General features: G+C 48.1%; 1 protein-coding gene across 5 annotated transcripts in view; it reads right to left on the reverse strand.

Annotated features, from left to right (window-relative positions):
- Positions 1 to 308: 308 nt before the first annotated feature.
- The window catches only part of PLEKHA6 (pleckstrin homology domain containing A6), a 534,942-nt gene continuing 510,679 nt past the window's right edge, over positions 309 to 24,571 (reverse strand). For 4 of the 5 annotated variants that reach the window (XM_069633108.1, XM_069633109.1, XM_069633111.1 and 1 more), the window contains 6 exons: positions 23,545 to 23,727; positions 22,120 to 22,284; positions 21,701 to 21,834; positions 9,504 to 9,646; positions 6,743 to 6,900; positions 309 to 6,248 (listed from right to left, as the gene is read on the reverse strand). In XM_069633108.1, the coding sequence (XP_069489209.1) occupies positions 6,752 to 6,900; positions 9,504 to 9,646; positions 21,701 to 21,834; positions 22,120 to 22,284; positions 23,545 to 23,727 (774 nt within the window). In that variant the 3' untranslated portion in view covers positions 309 to 6,248; positions 6,743 to 6,751. Of the gene's footprint in view, positions 6,249 to 6,718; positions 6,901 to 9,503; positions 9,647 to 21,700; positions 21,835 to 22,119; positions 22,285 to 23,544; positions 23,728 to 24,571 lie in introns of all 5 variants that reach the window. The other variant, XM_069633107.1, reaches the window with a different exon arrangement.

Below are 24,571 nucleotides of genomic sequence, written 5' to 3' on the forward strand. Positions count from 1 at the left end.
TTCAGATGCCCCCATGCAAATCCTCCTCCCATTACACTTTGTTTCGGATTAGCTGTCTCTCCGGAGATCCTCTCACTGTGGCTTTACCTGAAAGGCCTGTGCCGCCCAGCCACATTGATTGAGTGCCTTATTTCAATAAAAATTATATATAATGTAATGGGTGCAATTTCAATAAAAATTAACTGTCTTTTCACTCTTGTATTGTTATAATGAAGCTCTTTTATGAAGAGGAAAGGCATATGAGAGTATTGAATTAAACGCGTTTTCTGCGCAGTGCTGCATCAGGAGGAAATAAAGACACAAAACAGTTAAAAAAACAGGCATGTATTTATTTTGTTTTTATATAGCAGAGAGGTTTGGCTTTCTTGCACTGCCGAGACAGGATGAGCCGGCAGGTTGTCACCACCCGAGCCTTGCAAACCAGAGAGCAGGGGCATTACAATCCACCATCCTCCTCGCATCACAACAAGAGACAAGGAAGCAACTTCTAGGCTTACTATACACATATATTAAATAATTTGTTTTTAAACAACAAAAAAATACATTTTTCTACATTTCTTCTTAAATAGGTCTCATTTGTTTCCCACTGACTGGTCCAGACTTGTGTTCACTCGGTGGATGCCCACTGCATGCTGCTATGGTGTATGTTCAGTTGGAAAGGCTGCCACAAGCATGAGAGGCATGGGCAGGACATGGTGGAGAAGGTCAGACTGTGTCTGTGTCTGCAACTCCCTGTAGTTCTGTCAGCATATGTGTTAGTGCTTCCATGAGGGCTGTGCACCCAGGGCTCTGCGTGCCTGTGCACGGCCACTCAAACAAGCTAACAGAATGACTGCATCTAGATTTCTGCAGTTGTGAGTATATGACTGTAAGCATGTGAAAACGTGTGTGGCTGCCTCCTCTGTGATCACCTGGGCCATGCACTTCTGTGGCTGCCTGCAAGTGACTGATTTGTGGTGGTCTGCTGCCTGAGCCTTGCGGCCTACAGACTGCATTTATGTGCTGCCATGAGTGCCTGTTTACACCTGCGCTACAGATGCATGCCAGTATCCAAGTCTGTCTGTGCCCTGGTAGCCAGCTTGTAGAACCAATGACTCTTCTGTGACGGCTTGTATGTGCTCACCATGACAATATTTAGGCTGACCTTTGTGAACTCTTCATGATTTGCCATTCTATAGTTATTCTTACCCTTTATTTCTACTGAATGCATGTTCGCCAATAACAATTCATGTTTATGAACAGCTCATGCCTGGCAACATATCAGATACATGTTAATATGGCAGCACCTGTTCTCAATAGGGGCACACATCAAATAAAGTTGTTTCCGTTGGCGCCGTCCTATACCAGAGGTGCACATCGGGTAGATGTTTATGTGGCAGAACCTGTCAGCTGCAGGGGTGCAGCATCAGACATGTTTAGCTGGCACACCACAGAGGCAAGGATCAGGTGCATGTTGTCCGCCAGCACACAACTGCAGCGCCTTTCCACGCAAGTCTTGCAGACCTGCCACACAAGTGCATGGTCCGTGTGCACAGGACCCACAAGTGCTCTGCCAAGCATGAGCTAATCAGTTAAAACAAATATACATACATACATACATACATCCCAGACTTATAACATTCAAAAAACATATATTAAGGCATGTGTAACAAAATAAATGGCTTGGCTTTGACAAAACATGTAGAGGCCTCTGAAATATTGAATCTCAATCCTCCTGGACCTCCCTCAGTTACCTTTGAGGGGGGCTGGGGAATAGTCCTCGGGATTAACCCCACCCCCCCAACACCCTTCTTTACAGGGGGCTGGTTGGATTAATCGAGGCTCCTTTGTGGCATCCAGTGGCCAGAATTAAACCAACAGGGTCAGCAAAGGTACCGAGAGGCTTATACAAAATCTAAAAAGGAACCAGGAACCGAAAAAAAAAGACTGAAAAAATAAATTATGATAAAAAATATAAAAAGGGGGTTAATCTGTGGGCCTCTGGAGAGTTGAGGAAGAGTTTGGGGGTGGTTATTGCATGGATTAGCCGGCCTTTCCAAGGATAAAACACTCCGTGGTGTTATGCATCGCTGTCACAAACCCCTATTATCCGGCAATTAGACCTTTCCTAAAGCACCCCCATTTTTCCAGGCTACTGCTTGAAACCGTCCAGCTTTTCTACCCAAGAGACTTGTTCACAAAAACATGCAGTATTAAAGACCGGGACTTGGGAACACATTCAAACCTCAGATTGCTTTTAAACCAGTGGCCTGCATGTGATGTCACAGAGTTCTTGGAAGCTGGAACCCAGGCCCTTGATTATGACATGCCAGGTGGTCAGCAGTGTGCAGGTGTGGGGTACATGGAATGTCCCTAGAGTTTGGCATTCATTATTGAAGGGGTCTGACCGCAGTGCAGGCTCTAGTGAAAGGTTCTGCCGGAAAGCCCCTTCCCTCGGTGCCAGTCACCATCATCATTCACAGTGACAGATATCACAGGTGGCTCCATGGACCAGCATTCAGCCAGGAAAATAAATATCATCAAAGAAGGGAAACTATTGTGTTATGGGCAGCAATGTCTGCTGTGGCACTGGTGTTAGCGAATAAATTGGGGGAATGGCACGTCTGCATTCACTTTCTCAATTCAGAACAGGCTACGCACCACTTCACTGTGCATTATCTAGGCCTCCTTCTGAAGCTTTGAGAGGCAGAAGGTCAGCTAATATTGTCCCAAAACTCAGAAAAATGATTCAAGGAGTTACAGAAATCTTAGGAAATTATAACAAAAATCGAGAGAGCTCTGCAGGTTCGTGCACAACACTTAACAGTGTCCCATCTGAGATAAGTCACTTCCCTTCCCTGTAGTCATCGTTCTCAACAGTGTCTCATCTGAGATCAGTCACTTCCCTGTAGTCATCGTTCTCATTAGCGCCTCATCTGAGACCAGTCACTTCCCTTTAGTCCTCGTTCTCATTAGTGCCTCATCTGAGATCAGTCACTTCCCTGCAGTCATCGTTCTCATTAGCGCCTCAGCTGAGATCAGTCACTTCCCTGTAGTCATCGTTCTCATTAGCGCCTCATCTGAGATCAGTCACTTCCCTGTAGTCATCGTTCTCATTAGCGCCTCATCTGAGATCAGTCACTTCCCAGTAGTCATCGTTCTCATTAGCGCCTCATCTGAGACCAGTCACTTCCCTTTAGTCCTCGTTCTCATTAGCGCCTCATCTGAGACCAGTCACTTCCCTGTAGTCATCGTTCTCATTAGCGCCTCATCTGAGATCAGTCACTTCCCTGTAGTCATCGTTCTCATTAGCGCCTCATCTGAGATCAGTCACTTCACTTCCCTGTAGACATTGTTCTCATTAGCGCCTCATCTGAGATCAGTCACTTCCCTGTAGTCATCGTTCTCATTAGCGCCTCATCTGAGATCAGTCACTTCCCTGTAGTCATCGTTCTCATTAGCGCCTCATCTGAGACCAGTCACTTCCCTTTAGTCCTCGTTCTCATTAGCGCCTCATCTGAGATCAGTCACTTCCCTGTAGTCATCGTTCTCATTAGCGCCTCATCGGAGATCAGTCACTTCCATGTAGTCATCGTTCTCATTAGCGCCTCATCTGAGATCAGTCACTTCCCTGTAGTCATCGTTCTCATTAGCGCCTCATCTGAGATCAGTCACTTCCCTGTAGTCATCGTTCTCATTAGCTCCTCATCTGAGATCAGTCACTTCCCTGTAGTCATTGTTCTCATTAGCGCCTCATCTGAGATCAGTCACTTCCCTGTAGTCATCGTTATCATTAGCGCCTCATCTGAGACCAGTCACTTCCCTTTAGTACTCGCTCTCATTGGCGCCTCAGCTGAGATCAGTCTCTTCACTGCAGTCCTCTTTTTATAACCTTGATACCTTTTATATATTCACGGGGTGTGGCGAATCACCAGATGGGAGGGAATGCACAGCTTGTGGGTGGATTGCAGATTCACGCTGCAAACTAGGATTTCACACTTTGCCGCTGTACACATTCTATTTTGCCCAGAGCCAACAACTTTTTGGGAGAGTGGGTCATACATGTGAAAATAATGTCATGCTTAAGCATTTTGGTATAAAAAATGTCAACTTCTGGGCAACAATAACTCTTCTGCCTTTTGTTTTTCAAATCTGAGCACAAAACCAAAACCGGTAGCAATTGGATTGGCAAAGGTTCCAGGCTGGCCACATGGAGGGCAGAGTGGGAGGCTGAGAGACGGGGGTAAATGTAAATACTTTCTGCAGAGTAAAGAATATTTCTCAGGCTCCAGCAATGGAATCCAGTTTTGAACACTGCAACCTGTGCAAGTCTTGGAATGATGGCCTCTACTTTTTGTAAGTGTTTCACTTTTTCTGAACTTAAAACATAAATAAGGAATTGGCCGAGGCACTGGCCGTGCCCCACTTCTTTCAACGAAAAAAAAGGTCCATCCAGCCTGAATATATTTTAATAGAGCTTTGGCCGTTCCCTTAATGTGCCCAATTCATTTCAATGGGATCTCTGGCAGGTCCCTCAGTGTGCTCAATGCATTTCAATGGGGGGTTGTGGCAGGTCCTGCAGTGTGCCCAATGCATTTCAATGGGGGGTTGTAACAGGTCCTGCAGTGTGCCCAATGCATTTCAATGGGGGGTTGTGGCAGGTCCTGCAGTGTGCCCAATGCATTTCAATGGGGGGTTGTAACAGGTCCTGCAGTGTGCCCAATTCATTTCAATGGGAGCTGTGGCAGGTCCCTCAGTGTGCCCAATGCATTTCAACGGGGAGTTGTGGCAGTTCCTGCAGTGTGCGCAATGCATTTCAATAAGGGTTTGTAGCAGGTCCTGCATTGTGCCCAATGCATTTCAATGGGGGGGTTGTGGCAGGTCCTGCAGTGTGCCCAATGCATTTCAATGGGGGGTTGTGGCAGGTCCTGCAGTGTGCGAAAATGCATTTCAATGGGGGGTTGTGGCAGGTCCTGCGGTGTGCCCAATGCATTTCAATGGGGGATTGTGGCAGGCCCTGTGGTGTGCCCAATGCATTTCAATGGGGGTTTGTGACAGGTCCTGCAGTGTGCCCAATTCATTTCAATGGGAAATTGTGGTAGGTCCTGCAAGGTGCCCGTGATGAGGCGAGGCGGGTTTTTTTTTGTGCATAGTGCATACTACCCAACTCAAGTAGCACAATATCTGAACCAAGTGCTTGGAACTGGCCGGCTGCATGATAAACACTATTGGAACGTGTCACTTGCGGACTCTTTTCTGGTCAAGGTAAACCCAAGACCCTTTGTTTGCTCGTTCTCACGGACCCGGCGATTCACTGCTTGCTGTGTTCCTCACCACACGGGTTCCCTCGGCAGCCCTTTTTATTAGTCCTGGGGCTGGGCGCCATGCTGTCTAGTCTTCACTTACCTAAGTGCCTTCACTTTTTCTGTTCACATTCTGCGCAGTGCTAAGCAGACACCTCTAATGATCAACAGCTTCCATACAGTTTAACCAGTTTAACCGCACCCCTCTCCTTCACCCCTCTCCTTCAATCACAGTTCTGCGTCGTGGGGTGCACCTCTGTGTACTCTGCACCATGTGTCCTTATGCCACAGTCCACACATTCAGGGGTCGCGGTCTACGCACCCTTGTTCCCTGGTCCATCCATCTTCATGTCCAAGTTCCACACTGCCCTGTGCTTGGCCTGCACGTGTCCTTTTCCTGCAGTGGCTGCTTGGGCCATGGTAGTTGTCCAATAGGAAAAGAGATCTGGATGAATGCAAAGGGAAGAGGCCAAGGCAAGAGGGTGCAAAGGTGTCTCACACCTGGAGGTGGCCAAGGCCACACAATGAGCCAGGGATGCCCACTGACTCAACACTCTTCATTATAACCTGACACCAGCCCATGGTCCTGGCACCAGTCGTGTCTGTGGCACGCAGTCCTTGCCCGGTTTGCCGAGGGGGCAGTATTTTCAGAACACACGCTCCCAATGTGTGTGGTGCCCTCACCAATAGAAACAATGGCCGCGGTCAACGCAAATCCATGCGCCTACTGGGGCGTGCAGTCTCACTCTAGGAAGCGCTTCCAGGTACGGGCTAAGGCACCTCTTGACGTGGATACCTTAATGACCACCCATGTTTGGGGGGGGCTGCCCCGTCTCGTTCACAATTCTGAACACCCTCACCGTCGATAGAAGAAGGAAATCATGTTTGGGCTGGCACGTGGTGAAGGGTCCAATGAGTGAAGGGGTTAAAATGTGGCTCTGTGATGCTGCTCTGTTGCCGCGAATGCTGCAGAAAAAGAAAGAGAAAAGAGAGAGGAAAGTGAGATAGGAAGCAGTGGGTGCTCGCCTCAAGTACTCCAGCCTATCAGCAGACACTGCCCAGCACCCGCTCCTGAGCAGAATTCACACTCACTCGATCACAAGATCCCTCAGGACCCACTCATGGCTCCACCAGTGCCCTTTGCTTCAGTGCTGGTGTCATTGCTCAGCTGAGCTGCTGCACCTTCTGCACAGGTCTCTCGGTGCACCGCAGTCACACCCGCAGCCATGTCTGTCAATCACCCTTATTTGGAGAGGGGCTACTCCTCTCAGAATCACCATCATCCTGGGGTCACCTATGTTGCCTTTAATCGGTTCCCCCTTCCACATTTCAGAAGTCAGCCTCCTTAATGGTCGTGCACCTGTGTCCCCCCTACAGCACCGGAACCCACACTCGACGGTCACATTTGAGACACGCCACGCTTGCACCAGGCGTACCCACAGCGTAGGAACGTAGCTTACGTCGTCCTCTCAGGCACTCATGAAGTGCCTGCTGTTGCCGTCGCTGCTGTTGCTGCTGCTGCTGTCGACACCCCGGGAGGATGGCTCAGATGAGAAGGGGTTGAGTTGAGGAGCCAGGGAGACAGGAGAGGTGGGAGGACTTGGGGTAGCACACAGAGCTATTGAGACATAAGGGGGAACAGGGTGGTGAATGGCATGCAGGCAACAGGAGAACAGTGGGCGCGGGGGGTAACATGCAGCGGTGGACTGGAAGGGCCAGGGGCAGCCCGTGTTACGCCTTACTTGACAAGTGGATAACTGTGCACCATCGATACAGAACTGTCTAGTTCCACAGATAATTCCCCCACCTCCAAACCGGGCGTTTATCATCCATTATTGTGTGTGTTGCACATAGGACAGAGAACAAAAGGGGCATCTTGTGTTCACTTTGATCCTGTTCCTAGCACGATGTTGCCTGTTAACAACCAATAGCCTTTATCACAAAGTGGGAGCTGCACGCTACCTAAAGCACCTGGACCGGGTTCCCACGAGGGTTTCCCATGGGTGTTTCCCATGCGGCTAGGACAAGACTAGATCTTAAGAGAAAATCAGGGGCTGTGAGATACCTCTACTGTGGAGAAAGCTCTGCCCTGCCCAGTGCTACCTACCATCAACCGGAAAACGCCTACACCACTGAACTGCCACAAGGATAGGACCTCTCCCGGCTGCCATCTTCTGTCCCATCTCCATCTCCAGCCATTGTTCATGCCATTCAGCACTCTCCTATCTCCCAGCTCTCTAATCCATCACCCCTGTCCCATGCCTACGCTCAACCCCTCAACCCCTCAACTGCTCAACCCCTCAACCCTTCTCTGTCTGAACTTCTCCGTCCACCATGTCCAACCCTTCTACCTCCAGAAGAAGCCCACTCATCCCATAGGTGTTCTTCTCAGTCCGTCATGTCCAACCCCTCCGCCATGTCCAACCCCCATTTTATCTACATTCTCCGACCCGTTGGTCTCTCGCTCTCATCCCCTCCTTATGCCAATTTCACAAACACTTGGCTCCCCATTTTTCTGAATGTTCCGTCCTCCCCTTTTCTACTGAACCCCCCTTTCTCACACACAGAGCCATTCAGAGACCAGATTGTGATGTGGGTTCCACCCACTGTACCCTGATGTTATTTATTTATTTATTGTTTGCTTGTTAGGCACTTATACAATAAGAAAATACTGTTTCAAAGCGCCCACAGGGCAGGGAGGGAGCGATGGTGGGAGATTACAGCGGGGGGGGGGGGAACACCTACTATGCATTGTGAGTATTCAGAATGTGCAAGTGCAGAAAGGAAGAGGGGGTATGTGATGGCCCAAGGCACTCTGAAGTAGACTATTGGCTCGCCTATTTGCCACCAGTATCACGCAGGAAAGTGTTGTCTTCAAAATGCTAGCCCTAACCCACAAATGTATTCATGGCCTCGCCCCCAGATACCTAATGCAAAGGATCTCCAGACAAACAGCCTCCAGACCTGCCAGATCCGCATCACGGTCCCTGAAACGCGCAGAGTGCGTGCTGGAGGATCTAGCTTCCCAACTATGGCCGCCACTCTCTGGAACAAACTCCCAGACCAGAATAGATCTATCGAGTCCCATGCCGCCTTCCACAAGGCCCTAAAAACAAGGCTCTTTGTCGTCTTCATAGTGTAATTTCTCTACTTATGCTATAACAGTGAATTTGACATGCTCTGTAATGTAGAACACTGTACTCCGTAACATAAGTAACTGTATGTTTTAAGCTTCACACCTGTGCCGCTTTTTGTAACCCACAAGCAAGCCTCCTTAAGTTTACTTATAGCGCCTCGTTGCCTGGAGGGCCGTAGTGCGCTCTACAAATTCAAAAAATAAATTAAAATAATGTAGTGCAGAATATGGGGTAAAACTTGGGTCAACCTGTACGGCCAGGTATGGAGCAAGCCAGGCAGCCATCTTCCAGGCTCTTAGCTGGGAACGCAATGAAAGAACATGCAACGGGAATGAGGCTTAGAGGGAGTTCTTTACCAAAAAATAAATTGGTTGAGGATAAAGATTTTAGGAAGGAGCAAGGCACAGTGTGAACCCAGCCCGGGTGCAAATGAACACCCCAGAACTCTGATGAGAAATTCATGTGGTTTCCCAATCCATTCCTTCAAAGCCTAAATTATAGTACTACCATAAGACACCACTACGGGATGGTGGGCACAAAAAGTCAAACTGGGGTGCTTGCAGTGGTTGACTGGGAACCAAAAGAGGCCCTGGAAATAGTGTTTAAAGTGGCCCCATACTACACATTTTCAGTAAGGCCAACCCTTTTCCTGTGGGAAAATTTGAAGATACCACCCAAAGAGGGCTAAGGGACAGAGGCCTACCGGGAAATCTCCAGAGTTCCCTATAGGCCAGTCCACCCCTGGGTGCTTGTGTCATTAGTATCACTTAGAAAGGTTCATCAGATAACCTGTTCTCGGCTACAGGGACCCCCTCTATCAGAGTGTACACGAAGTGGGCATGCCAACACTGGACCACTGATCATCGACAAACCATGAGAGTCGACTTCACGAACCTCAGGCCTTTACCCAACCATTGAGCCCATCTTTCCAATGAAAACCTGCACTCTGCATAGGAGACTAAAGGGACTCCTCATGAATAAATTCCAGGCTGATCTGCTATAGAATCAGGAGCAGGCTGGACCCGCGCACTCCTTTCCCACGGCAAATCTCCAGGCCAGTGGCCACCATGAACTCCAGACTTACCGGAAAGCAATCGGCCGCGCCTCGAGGCTTCCGCCGCCAGCGTGCATGAGATCTCAATCCTTTTCTCTTGCTCCTGCAGCTGGGACTCAGAGTCCACCGGGATGTCCACCTCGCTCTCCGTCAGGGGCACCACGTTCTGCAAGCTGAGGGCCAAAAGAAGGCAGGGAGGGGTAAGTAGCAGTTTTCTGACAAGGAGCCATGGGGTTACCGCTTCAATTGGACTACAGATTAAAATGCTGTGCATTAAATTGTGTGTAGCATGCATTAAAAATCTGAAATATTGCGACAACAGGCGTGTCTATAATGAGACAATGACCGAGATGGAGACCCACAATGCGCTAAAACACTGCAATATTGGCACACTCTTCTTATGTCAACTCTGTTTATTAACTTTGAATGCCAGTAGACCACAACAGCACCACCCAGTAGCCATTACTGGAAGTCCTACCTCCAGTTCAACGCCAGATGCGCACTGCATTATGGGTATGAAAATTAGCTCAAATGTCAAGCGTTTACTCCTTGCAAATTTCTTTTTGTCTTTAAGGCAGTGCAACTTTATAGATCACATTTTTCAACTCAAGGTAGACGGCTTTCACGGAAGCAGACAGCTCCATACATGGTGCATCCTTATTAGAGATGGTCAGTTCCGTATAATACGATTCCTTGTGCAACACCAGCATAGTTATGGTGGGTTTAAAAGACTTGAAAAAAAAGCTTCCACCTGAGACATGAAAGCAGGAATTGCAATGTCAGCCCAATCACACACAGCACAGTGGCACCCAGTAGCCATCAAGGGATGTTCACCTCCAGTTCTAAGACAGATGGGCAACACATTGCCTACCTGGCTCGGAACAAGGTGACATTCTTATGATGGTTATTGGGTGGTGCTGTGCTGTGTGCGACTTGGCTGAAATGGCTAATTCCTCTATACATGAGACAAACATTCCTTACCCAGTAATCGTGTCTCATAAATAGACATGAAAACATTACGTACCTAGTAATGGTCTTTCTGAGGCTTGTATCTGCTGAGAATTGCATGCTTTAAATAGGTTGCCATCTAGTGGTTGGCTAAGAGCATTTACATTTTTTAGGGCATCAACTGACAGAACAGGAGCTGGAAGCACAGAATGCAGCTGGTTGGATCTGCCAAACAACAAGTGATAGACCAATAGCTAGAGGCACTGAATGCAGCTAGTCTCTGTCTTGTAGTTGCATGCCAGGAAGAGGACCCATTTGATTATCGATTGAACTGGAAAGGAGACTCAAAAAGCCACATAAGCATACAGTTACTAATATGTATAGATAAGATTAAAGGGACAGAATACTGAATTCAAGTAATTTATTATGGCTGATTTTGTCTAACAAAAGACTTTTCACATACATTTCAACCAAACCCATCGCAGACGATGTTGAATATACCAGGTCCAGTATTTTTCGTATACCAACCTGGGGAACCATTAGTGAAATGGATGGAATGGAAAGAAGATTTCCTAAAATTTGTTTTGGCAGTGTACAAATTACAGAGCAGAAAGGAAGGATGCACTTCTGTATCACTGTCTTGGACATGCCGGACAAGAAGATATCAAGAGACTCCCTGAACCACCTCAACCGTCTCAAGCAAGCACTTGGGATGTCTTTCACATCAGTGTTGCCAAGCTGCACAAAGATTATGAAATAGTGGAGAACAAGATTTTAGCAAGATACCATTTTGGCACAAGAGGGCAAAAAGGAGGAGAATCAATAGAAGTCTGTGTGGTTGCTAACCCTAAAAGGGTTAGCAACCAAATGTCTGTTCTGGCAACATTGCTACGATGAGCACATTCGAGATCAACTTATGAACAAGTGCTTGGACAATAAAATAAGCGAAGAGTTGTAGAAGGAGAAGGACCCTAATCCTGTTTGAACGATTGCAATTGCTAAACAAGTTGAACACAGTACACTATGCATTGAATATCTCGATCAAGAAGGGAACAAAGATTTCTGTGAGAAGGATACTTCCAAGGTCAATGCAATATACTGATACCAGGATGCGAAGTCAGAGTGATGACAAGGGACAAGTTACTCACAAATTCAAAAGCTACAAAGGCAGGAAGTGCGAGAATAGCAGAAAAAAACAAACCTGAGAAGTTTGAGCGTCTACGAGGACAACAACAAAGGAGATGTTTCAGATGCAGGAGCACAAAGCACCTGGCGAATTCAAGAGAATGCACTGCCATTTATGCAGAGTGCCATTTGTGTGGAGTTAGAGGACATCTTGCCAGATGTTGCAGAATGTCTGACAAGTCTGGAAACATTCAGGAGTGTGTTGAGAGGGATTCAGAACAGGAAGGCTTTGGTGATATGAGAATAATACAAGTGGTGAATGCTGTGTCAGGAAAGAGGTTAAAGAAACCTAAGGAACTTGTCACAGTCAATGGGATTGAAATATTAATGTTAATAGACAGCAGAACAAAATATACTCTCATTAGGAAAGAAACTTGGATAACAAAGTTCAATCAATGGATACAGAAGGAAGCAACGATAAATCAAATGCTTGTGGAGAAAGTCCAATACACATTATTGGAGGATTAGATGTTGTTTTCCAATTTCAAGAGAAGTGTGCAAGAGGAAAGGTGTATGTGCTGAATGTAGGGGATGAAATTACATCCCGATGCTGATTGATCTGTTTGCACATCACTGGTGGATTGTTCTGGAGTGGGAGAAAGAGAGTGGGGGTGAAAAGAAATGCTCTTGTGACCAGTTTAAATGAAAGAACTGTTTCCAAAGTGAGTGGTGATGTAGCGACATGGGTGCCTCAGATTTATGTTGATAAAGTGGGATGTTTGAAGGAGTTTATGCATATGATCAGGCTTAGAAAGAGAGCAAGGCCAGTTGTGGTGAAGTTGAGGACAGTGCCTTTTGCTCTCAAAAAAGAAGTAGCGGTGGAACTTGAAGAATGACAAAGGATTGCGTGATAGAGTTTGTGGAGGCATCGGAATGGGCCAAATCCATTGTGGTTGCGAGAAAAGCAAATGAATCAGTGAGATTGTGTATTGAATTGCGTAATCTTAATAGGAATGTGATATCAGAGAAATGTCCGTTATCGAAAATTGATGAACTGATTTCTGATCTTTCAGGGGCGAAGTTGTTTTCTCTTTTAGATCTTAAATCAGTGTACCATCAGATACCTTTGCACCCCAAGTCAGGAGACTTGACAGCATTTATAACACATGTAGGGATGTTCCGATGTGTAAGAATGCCCTTTGGTCTTGTATCTGCAACTAGCGTTTTTCAAAGAGTTATGCACATCATCATAGGAGATCTCCATGGTGCCAAATGCTATCAAGATGGTATTTTAGTGTGGGCAGGGAACGCAGAAGAACAGGACACAAGACTTTGAGTGGTACTAGAGAGGTTAGGCAATTCAGCGCAAACATTGACACTTAAAAAGTATATTTTCAGACAAAATGAAGTTGAGTCTCTAGGGTTAATTTGTCGAGTGAATGAGCCAAACCAAAAGACAGTACAGTCAAGGATATTATGGAGATTCCTGAGCCCAGGAACAAGATGGAAGTGGCATTGTATCTGGGGTTGATAGAGTATTATGCAAAGTTCATGAAGGGGTTGCCGAATTGTACTCATGCTTGCAGAAAGCTCACGAGGAAAGGGATGACATTTGTGTGGGATTCAGAGTGTGTAAAAGAGTTTTGAGCCATTAAAGAGTTTCTAGTGGATGCTCTAGTGCTGAGTGGTTTTAGGAGTGATTGGAAGACTGTTTACACTGATGCCAGTGATTTGGGTTTAGGAGGGGTTTTGATACAGGTAGATGAAGGGAGGGAGAGGACTATAATGTTCTCGTGCAGGACACTAAAGGATGCCGAAAGGTGTTCTTCTGTCATTGAGTAAGAAGCTCTGGCCCTGGAATGGGTAATAATGAAATTCAAAGTGTACTTGTTTGGGGGGTCATTTGTTGTCAGGACTGATCATAAACCCTTAGTCAACATTTTTAACAGAGGCGGTTTGGATGGAGTGTTTAGACAGATGGTCAAGTCGGTAACTAAAGTTCAAGGACTGGATTTCATGGTGGAACACATAGAAGTGAAATTGTCACGCAATGCTGTCGAAGTTACTGATGAAGTGGAAGAATTTGACAAAGATGTTTTGGATATTTTCACTGTAAAGGAATGTTTGCATCAGATGAGTTGGTCAGAGGAATGCAACCGAGATGAGTTGTATCAGTTGGTGAAGCAGTTCGCAGAAGAGAGATGGCGTAATGTGGACTTAGAGAAATGGGAAGAGAAGTGTCCTGGGGTTTGTGGTTTCAAGAGAATTGAGAATGAATTGAGCGTTTGTGATGGATTGGTCTATGGAGGAGAGAGGTTATTAGTTTCCGAAGAGATGAGAGAGATTGCGATTAGTCTGGTCACAAATCCCATGCGGGGATATCGAGGACAAAGCCTGTTACTAGGGTGGATTGTTGGAGGCCTCAGATGTACAAAAACATTGAACAATTAGTGGCTGAGTGTAGTATGTGCAAAGAAAGTGACACGGTTTCAAAGCCAGCTGTGCCTCCCATGATGATACCCGAGGTGGGCACACTGTGACTGTTGACTTGTTGGGGCTGTAGAGGAGCAGCTGCATGCCTCAGCAGGAAATCCCACCCCCTGCCTCCTATATGTTGGATCAGGCTGTAGAGGAGCAGCTGCATGCCTCAGCAGGAAATCCCGCCCCCCTGCCTCCTATATGTTGGATCAGGCTGTAGAGGAGCAGCTGAATGCCTCAGCAGGAAGTCCCCCCCTCCCGCCTCCTATATGTTGGATCAGGCTGTAGAGGAGCAGCTGCACGCCTCAGCAGGAAGTCCCGCCCCCCGCCTCCTATATGTTGGATCAGGCTGTAGAGGAGCAGCTGCACGCCTCAGCAGGAAGTCCCGCCCCCCTGCATCCTATATGTTGGATCAGGCTGTAGAGGAGCAGCTGCACGCCTCAGTAGAAACTCCCGCCCCCTGCCTCCTATATGTTGGATCAGGCTGTAGAGGAGCAGCTGCATGCCTCAGCAGGAAGTCCCGCCCCCCTGCCTCCTATATGTTGGATCAGGCTGTAGAGGAGCAGCTGCATGCCTCAGCAGGAAATCCCGCACCCTGCCTCCTATATGTTGGATCAGGCTGTAGAGGAGCAGCTGCATGCCTCAGCAGGAAATCCCGCCCCCCTGCCTCCTATATGTTGGATCAGGCTGTAGAGGAGCAGCTGCATGCCTCAGCAGGAAGTCCCCCCCTCCCGCCTCCTATATGTTGGATCAGGCTGTAGAGGAGCAGCTGCACGCCTCAGCAGGAAGTCCCGCCCCCCCCGCCTCCTATATGTTGGATCAGGCTGTAGAGGAGCAGCTGCACGCCTCAGCAGGAAGTCCCGCCCCCCCGCATCCTATATGTTGGATCAGGCTGTAGAGGAGCAGCTGCACGCCTCAGCAGAAACTCCCGCCCCCTGCCTCCTATATGTTGGATCAGGCTGTAGAGGAGCAGCTGCATGCCTCAGCAGGAAGTCCCGCCCCCCTGCATCCTATATGTTGGATTAGGCTGTAGAGGAGCAGCTGCATGCCTCAGCAGGAAGTCCCGCCCCCTGCCTCCTATATGTTGGATCAGGCTGTAGAGGAGCAGCTGCATGCCTCAGCAGAAAATCCCGCCCCTGCCTCCTATATGTTGGATCAGGCTGTAGAGGAGCAGCTGCATGCCTCAGCAGGAAGTCCCGCCCCCCTGCATCCTATATGTTGGATCAGGCTGTAGAGGAGCAGCTGCATGCCTCAGCAGGAAGTCCCGCCCCCCTGCATCCTATATGTTGGATCAGGCTGTAGAGGAGCAGCTGCATGCCTCAGCAGGAAATCCCGCCCCCTGCCTCCTATATGTTGGATCAGGCTGTAGAGGAGCAGCTGCATGCCTCCGCAGAAAATCCCGCCCCCTGCCTCCTATATGTTGGATCAGGCTGTAGAGGAGCAGCTGCATGCCTCAGCAGGAAGTCCCGCCCCCCTGCATCCTATATGTTGGATCAGGCTGTAGAGGAGCAGCTGCATGCCTCAGCAGGAAACCCCTCAGCAGGAAGTCCCCCCCCCCACCTCCTATATTTTGGATCAGGCTGTAGAGGAGCAGCTGCACGCCTCTGCAGGAAGTCCCGCCCCCCTGCCTCCTATATGTTGGATCAGGCTGTAGAGGAGCAGCTACATGCCTCAGCAGGAAGTCCCGCCCCCCTGCCTCCTATATGTTGGATCAGGCTGTAGAGGAGCAGCTGCATGCCTCAGCAGAAAATCCCGGCCCCCTGCCTCCTATATGTTGGATCAGGCTTTAGAGGAGCAGCTGCATGCCTCAGCAGGAAGTCCCGCCCCCCTGCCTCCTTTATGTTGGATCAGGCTGTAGAGGAGCAGCTGCATGCCTCAGCAGAAAATCCCGGCCCCCTGCCTCCTATATGTTGGATCAGGCTGTAGAGGAGCAGCTGCATGCCTCAGCAGGAAGTCCCGCCCCCCTGCCTCCTATATGTTGGATCAGGCTGTAGAGGAGCAGCTGCATGCCTCAGCAGAAAATCCCGGCCCCCTGCCTCCTATATGTTGGATCAGGCTGTAGAGGAGCAGCTGCACGCCTCAGCAGGAAGTCCCCCCCCGCCTCCTATATGTTGGATCAGGCTGTAGAGGAGCAGCTGCATGCCTTAGCAGAACATCCAGCCCCCTGCATCCTATATGTTGGATCATGCTGTAGAGGAGCAGCTGCATGCCTCAGCAGGAAGTCCCGCCCCCCTGCATCCTATATGTTGGATCAGGCTGTAGAGGAGCAGCTGCATGCCTCAGCAGGAAGTCCCGCCCCCCCTGCATCCTATATGTTGGATCAGGCTGTAGAGGAGCAGCTGCATGCCTCAGCAGAAAATCCCGCCACCTGCCTCCTATATGTTGGATCAGGCTGTAGACGAGCAGCTGCATGCCTCAGCAGGAAGTCCCGCCCCTCTGCCTCCTATATGTTGGATCAGGCTGTAGAGGAGCAGCTGCATGCCTCAGCAGGAAGTCCCGCCCCCCTGCATCCTATATGTTGGATCAGGCTGTAGAGGAGCAGCTGCATGCCTCAGCAGGAAATCCCGCCCCCTGCCTCCTATATGTTGGATCAGGCTGTAGAGGAGCAGCTGCATGCCTCAGCAGAAAATCCCGCCCCCTGCCTCCTATATGTTGGATCAGGCTGTAGAGGAGCAGCTGCATGCCTCAGCAGGAAGTCCCGTCCCCCTGCATCCTATATGTTGGATCAGGCTGTAGAGGAGCAGCTGCATGCCTCAGCAGGAAACCCCTCAGCAGGAAGTCCCCCGCCCACCTCCTATATTTTGGATCAGGCTGTAGAGGAGCAGCTGCACGCCTCTGCAGGAAGTCCCGCCCCCCTGCCTCCTAAATGTTGGATCAGGCTGTAGAGGAGCAGCTGCATGCCTCAGTAGGAAGTCCCGCCCCCCTGCCTCCTATATGTTGGATCAGGCTGTAGAGGAGCAGCTGCATGCCTCAGCAGAAAATCCCAGCCCCCTGCCTCCTATATGTTGGATCAGGCTTTAGAGGAGCAGCTGCATGCCTCAGCAGGAAGTCCCGCCCCCCTGCCTCCTATATGTTGGATCAGGCTGTAGAGGAGCAGCTGCATGCCTCAGCAGAAAAGCCCGGCCCCCTGCCTCCTATATGTTGGATCAGGCTGTAGAGGAGCAGCTGCATGCCTCAGCAGTAAGTCCCGCCCCCCTGCCTCCTATATGTTGGATCAGGCTGTAGAGGAGCAGCTGCATGCCTCAGCAGAAAATCCCGGCCCCCTGCCTCCTATATGTTGGATCAGGCTGTAGAGGAGCAGCTGCACGCCTCAGCAGGAAGTCCCCCCCGCCTCCTATATGTTGGATCAGGCTGTAGAGGAGCAGCTGCATGCCTGAGCAGAACATCCCGCCCCCTGCCTCCTATATGTTGGATCAGGCTGTAGAGGAGCAGCTGCATGCCTCAGCAGGTAGTCCCGCCCCCCTGCATCCTATATGTTGGATCAGGCTGTAGAGGAGCAGCTGCATGCCTCAGCAGAAAATCCCGCCCCCTGCCTCCTATATGTTGGATCAGGCTGTAGAGGAGCAGCTGCATGCCTCAGCAGGAAGTCCCGCCCCCCTGCATCATATATGTTGGATCAGGCTGTAGAGGAGCAGCTGCATGCCTCAGCAGGAAATCCCGCCCCTTGCCTCCTATATGTTGGATCAGGCTGTAGAGGAGCAGCTGCATGCCTCAGCAGGAAATCCCGCCCCCTGCCTCCTATATGTTGGAAGTCAGAGACTAGACGTTTGACACCAGCAGTTGTGCCAATACCGCAGCGAGTATTCGAAAGAAGGTACCCACTGAGACAGCCCTATCAAATGTATCCCCGAAGAGACGACAATTTGAGGGAGGAACTCCCTGAAGGAATATGAAAAAGAGTGAAGGAGAAGCCAGTGACGTCACAAGAGACGAGCGTGACGCCCCAAGAACACTGGCTGAAGAGAATGCATGGATCTTACAGAACCTGATGAAGAAGTTAAGAAATTAGTAAACTTTCATATGCAGAAAAGAAGATTGCACGCATGCAAAATGCTATAGAAATGCAACCGTTCAATGATTGTACAGATGCTGAAACACAAATAGACCAAGTGATCATAGAAGCTGGCTATAAGTAATTAATATACTGCAGGCAAAGCCGCAATTGTATAGAAGCTGGACATTGGTGTCATTAATGAAAGTAAGCTGAAAACCATGGAGAGGAAAGGCTGGGAATTGTGTTGCATCAAGAATAAGCGGAGATTGTGGAAGGGCCTGGCAAGTCTGGCCGAGCATAAAACAGAAGTAGCCAAGGTCGGTTATCTATTCTTGAAAGCAATAAACGTTAGAAGGATGAATCATCCCTTATCAAGGGGCAAAGAAAGAACACCAAGAGTGCCAAGTTTTATTCAATTAAGACATTTAAATGCTGCAGAATAGACCAGAATGATAGTCTCTTGTCACATGAGCGAAGGATGGAAATGGAGTTAAGCTTGGAGTCCTAGAACAACGATGGTGAAAGCTTGTACTCCCATATATTCCCACAGACAAGGATACTTTGCAAGGCCAAGTTCAAAGACAATCTGCATGGCAGAAGACGTGTGATGAGAGATGATGGGCTAATTGGGTGGTGAGGTAAAGTCAAGGCCATATCCTGGCACCTGGGTATGAGCTAACGTGCTGCTAACTGAACTGAATGTTCCAGACTTGGCACGAGCGTGCCAACCAATTGTAGAGGGCAGTATAACGAAGAGCTGTTTAGTTTGAGAGCCAATGATAAACCATGTACTTAACAGTGTTGAAGATGACGTGTTTTAGAGGTAGGCATAAGTTGTCCACCTGATAGTAGACAGACAATCACAGTCCCAGTCCTTATAGAAAGTGTACTTAGATGTTCCCCTTGAGCCTATCACAATCCCTCACAGGTTTTTCTTATTTGCCACATAGTCTGATGCCACTGCTGACATATTTATTGCATATAAGGATGTTTTTATGGGAAATATTTCAAGAACTGAGCGAACGTCTGTTGACGTCCATTGTAACCTCCCTGTTTTAGATAATTGTTAATAAAACAGCAACTTTTGCCATCTTCCTGAGTTAGCTAGATTATTTGGACTGCAAACCCCATCCATTGCATGCATGAAACTAAAGAACCATAGGTTCAAGGCCACTCAATGTTTTGGGAGCTAGAGGGTGGTATGTAATTGTAGTGGTAGATGTCATGTCCAAGTGGCCAGAGGTTGGAGTATTGAAGGAGATAACACCAAGACATGTAATAGAATTTTTGGAAGGTATGTTTCTAAGGGAAGGATTTCCTACCTATGTTCTGAGTGACAATGGTCATCGGTTTGTGCCACTTGAATCTGAGCATTAGCAAATATCCTTAGGGATTCAAAACAAGAAAACCTCTTAATATCATCCTCAGATGAACGGGTGTGTAGAGAGGTTATACAGGATGATCACTGAAGGTGTGACAATGACGGTGGCTAATGGTGGGAATTGGAAGAGTGACTTGTTGTGGAGGGTATGTTAGCACAGAGTAACACAGTTGAACTTTCCTAGAGGGAGGAAGCCTAATACCTTTATCACTCCAGGGTGGATTGGTAAATCCAAGTTAGTGAGTGTGGATGGGAAGATGGTTAGAGATTGGATTCTGAGAAATAGAGAGGTTGTGAAATGCAGGTTTGACAGGGTATGTAGTTGTAGAGTCACTGCATGTGCACATGTGTACAAAGTGAGAATTGTTTTACCAAGGAATGGGAAGAAGTATGGTGAGAAGTTTTCAGTGGTCAGAACTGTGGAGAAGGATCTTGGTAGTGCTGTGAGAATGATGGGTGGTGAGGTGTTGAGCAAGGAGAGGGTTGCGAAGAATGGCTGAGTTGCTAAAGGTGTTGCGTGTTTGTTGTACCGTTAGTTAGGAGGGGAGGTGTGTTGTGATCTTACTAATGTTTATTGGGGTTTAAGAGTTAGTTGTTATGTATTTCCTATGTTTTTCCTGTATATGTATCTTGAACATAGTTAGGTCATGATGGAATGTTTCCCTTGTAAGATTCTTTGTGGAATTGTTGGTGGTTGGTTTACATTCTGTCAGTTGATAGACTCTGGCGAGTCTTGCCACAGGCTGTAATGCATGTTCCTGAATAAATAATCATTACTGCACATCAGTGTCAGAATTTATAAGCACTGATCGACCTTACAACAGCGTTCCTCTCACACTAGCCCTGTCCTATGTGTAAAGGGACCTCCCCAGTCTTGTAAATGTGTTTATTGAGCCCCAAGTGGCTGCTCACCAGATGTCTCAGTTGGAGGTTTTACACAATAGCTGGCGCAGCTGCTAATCCGTCAGTGTAATTTGCAGCATTTGGTCTGCTGCTTCCCATGCTATTTCTGCTTCAGAAATAGCGTTGACCTTCATAAAATGGAAGACGGAATAATTGCGTTGCATTTCCTTAATGCTTCCTTAACTTTCCCAACAAAGTGCAAGTCTGTATTGCTTACATCTGATATGTGTACGAAATGTACAAGAATTTGTGGATGTTTGTACACAAAAGGGGACTCAATAATGTGATTCAAATGAAAAGGGTACACGAAAAACGGTATTAATATAGGCTTCATTGAAGGTCACTGACCCCTCTTAGAGAAGGAATTGCCAACAGAAAGGCAATTTCCAAGATAAACCCTTCATGGTTCCAATTAAGGATGTGCTAAAAGGGTTGGCTGTTATATTGTTGAATGCCATGCTTGGCCCCCTTTTCAGCACAGATGTTCTTGCTGTTGGGAAAGTGTTCTTCAATTCCCCCACCTCCACACGTTCACGTTTCAGGCATTCTTGCCAGCTCTCCCCTTCCGATGTCTGTCTACGTGTTGTTAATGGGGTAACGGTGTAACCCTCAATTTGCAATCTGTGGTAAGTCTGCATAACAGGGTTCCTTCACTGGACTGCTCGATGACCCGAACTGTTTCTGACTCCATGTACCAGACTTTATTGATTAACCTGTAACGAGCATCTTGATGCCCTTGGGTTTAGAGCGCTTTATAAATGCATAAATAAATAAATAAATAAAATAATTGCCTTTGATCCCGGTGTATCAGAGGAGACTGACGCATTTGCCTCCCTCTCATGCCATTGCTCTTTTATCCTCATGGAGAGGGGGCATTCCTTTTCTTGTTGATAACTTAAGACTTCACTGCTTAGCTCACTCCATTTCATTGAAATAATGCATTCCTATCTACTTTGGGGGTTAGGGGACAATAAAATTTCCTTAGGACATGAAAAACATTATTGGCCTATTCCACTTAGACACTATCAGAGTCCTCCTCTTGTATGGTCTCCATCTTGTGCCCGCCTTCATTCTAAGTACAAAAGCATTGGTCAATGTCTTCTGATATTCACCCATAATGGACCCTGTTAAGACGCCTGATGCTCCCTTCACGGCATTAGTAGGTTATGAAGCGTTCCCAATTTTAGCAGGAAGGTGGGTGAATAGATTGATACATGTACCAATCTTCCCACAATCTCATAATTTGATTAAGGGTTGGGCTGGGGGGTTACTACTCAGTCCAACTTCCTCCAATGCTGCTATGCACCCACATCTAGATGATCATAAATGCCGAGAATCCGGGACAGACGGCACACCCCGCCCCCACCCCGCAAATCAGTGTCACAACAGCTCCAGCACCTGGATTTGGCAATAAGCGTCTTTATTCGCTCGACTTTCTTCTGCTTCTCCTTCTCCTCCTCCGGGCTCAGGGGTGTGTCTGGCTCCAGGTCAATGTACCGTTCTGGGATCGTGACTTTGTCCGGAGTTGAGAGCTAGATCGGAGAGTGAGAAAGGGATGCAGGATCAAGTCAGAAGAAAATGGCAGCCATCTTGAATGAGAAGTGGATGAACATACAGGCGAGGTGGGGCTGGTCCACCGGTAGAGAAGCTAGGATGCAGTCTATTGCACCAGCCAGCAGGGCAGCTCCAACACAGCAAGTAGATGCTACTTGGTTGGGCACCATTCAACTCAACGTGTAGACTTTCTTTGATAGAAACCCTGAAACCTCTTCCTTTTTTGTGTGTGACTCACTGGTACCCCCTTCGTTCCAGCTCACCTCCTTGTTGATGTCCACAGTGTAGGTCTGTGGCTCCAGGTCCAGCTTCCGCAGCCGGGCAATCTCTTCCCTTGGCGTCTCGTAGGCTCTGCTCGGCTCCTCAGAGCGGAGTGCGGCTTCTAAATCAGAGATATCAACCTCATGGATACTGCGGTGCCTTCGGACCTGAGGGCAGACAGGGAAAAGACCCAGACGTGAGCACAGTGAGGTCATACATATAGCGAAGAGGCTTGGCTTAACATGGGAGTGATAACGGGGGAGTCCCTAGAACGACAGGCTGCACATGCTCAATTCTGAGATAGTCTGCCGTGCGAATAAACAGACTGCCTGGTGAGACGTAAGCACAGGTGAGACAATTGGGAAAGCCAGCATTAAAATGGAGCTTGGTGTAAACATTGGTCAGAAAACTGGGGTGTGACCATGCACAGAGCAATGGTCTGTCTCAGCTCTAGGCAAGGTTTCAAACAAATTAAAGGTTTGACATTAACCGCTTAACTGCTGAGCTTTAATCAAGTCTATGCAAAAAGGACGAGCATACTTGTCCTTAGCAAGCCGTTTTCAGGCATTTTATCGCCTTCCTACGCCACAGCATAGGTCATATTGGGCTAAAAATCTAGAAAGTATTTTTGTTTCTGCCCATCCTTTGTGCCTAAAACATGCATGAGAAAAGAAAGGGCCAGCCGTCAGAGTGATGTCACAGATTGAAGATGGTTTTGTAAATATCTACAAGACGGTCAGACAACGATGGCCGCTTCTGCCAACTACTTTGTGGAGTAACTAGATGCTTTTTGTTGGCATTGTTTGTAGTATATAGTGGCATGCTTTGCCCAGACCTGCAGAAACTCTGGACTGGACCAAGAGGGCATTTGCAGGTCAAAAAGCCCTGCACGCCTCCAAGCGGTGTTTGGGGAAGTTTGGGGTTCTCCCAGAAGCTCATTGGACATTGTGTGGAAGATTAATTCCACCCTCTTTAGATCTACATGAAACCTGCTCTGTTTTCTTGTGGAGTGTTCTAACTCATATTAAATAGTGTAACTATTTTCGAAAGTCAGTGGGTGTTGGCTCAGCAAAATGTCACCTCAAACATTTTAAACTAATCAGATTGCAACAGACCCCCCTGGCAAGGGGGGGGGGGGGCAGAGTACTAGGCTTGCCCCGGTAGCAGTTTTAAGGCCTTGCACCCAGTCAGGAGACCACAGACAAGGGTGCAGACAAGGAAAAGACAGAACAGTGCTGGTCACATGAATCCTTAGACTGCGAGTGACCTGATGAGCACTGCCTAGGGAGTGGATGTGCCAGGGGTTTGATAATTAGTGCCGGGAAACAGACTCTGGGAATATTCTAAGTTTGCGGAGGATTACCGAAGTTCCAAGGACAGGCTCTCACAGGCCCCATTCTCTGCATCTCTATTTACAAGACACTCACAACTCGGTAGGCTGCGGCCGGCTTAGAACCTGTGCCATCTCCCTGCTGATTGGTCAAGAGCTGAAGGCTCCGCCTCTTCTCTTTCATGGAGCCGCTCTGGTGGCGCTTCATCCGGTCAATTTGCTCCTCCACGCTCATTTTGGCCTTCATTTCATTGGAGAACACAGCACTTTTGGGTCTCTCCTGAAAAGAAACAGCTTCTGGTTATAAAGGTCAATTTAAGGACAAGGAAGGAAAGTTAGATGCAGACCATAGAACAGATGAGATGAGACCCGGTGAAAGGAAAAAGGGTTGGACTCGAGGAAGTGAAGAAAGACACAGGGAAGGCAGAGAAGGGGAGAATATGAGAAGGAAGAGAGGGTGAGGAGTGGAAAGAAGAGGACGGCAGGTGGATATGGAAACACAGATTTGGGGGAGAAACAGGAGAAGGAAATATTGAATGTAGATGTGAGGAATACGACCATCCGCACAGTGGGTGTGCACTCAACTGGGCTTTTTAGATATTTTTTTAAAAAATTGAATGATGGGAGATCAACCTCGGAAAATGTGTGGGGCTAGCCCGCACACATTTCCCTATGCTCAACACACAACAAACACATAGATCTGTTTACTCTGGGTGGAGACAGCCTATAGGTGCGACCCACCAACCCTCCCTGTTCCATTTAGTTGGAATGTGACAGCCAGGAGTACAGGAAGGCATCTCAAGAGGAGGGAAAAACCTTCATCTGGCCATTGCCAGACTAATTAAATATCAAAGGCTCCATGTCTCCGCCCTGCACATTGTCAGTCCTGTTGAAAGTTAATTGAAGTAGGCCGCGAGAGGCCTGGTTGCAGAGCTAAAAAAAAGGGCAGGAAACCCAAACACCTTTTTGAAATGCGTCTGTGTCAACCTGAAGCCAGCTCCTGCCCCTCAGTATCAAGGGCAGTGAAGTGTCATGTCTGGTACATGTGTTTATAGTAGGCAACCCCTGCAGGGGGACCCCTTTCAGAGGCTAGGAGTATGCGATTTGATGGAGACAGACAGTCT

Source organism: Ambystoma mexicanum, chromosome 13 (assembly GCF_040938575.1).
Source record: "Ambystoma mexicanum isolate Mex_15411 chromosome 13, UKY_AmexF1_1, whole genome shotgun sequence".
NCBI lineage: Eukaryota > Metazoa > Chordata > Amphibia > Caudata > Ambystomatidae > Ambystoma > Ambystoma mexicanum.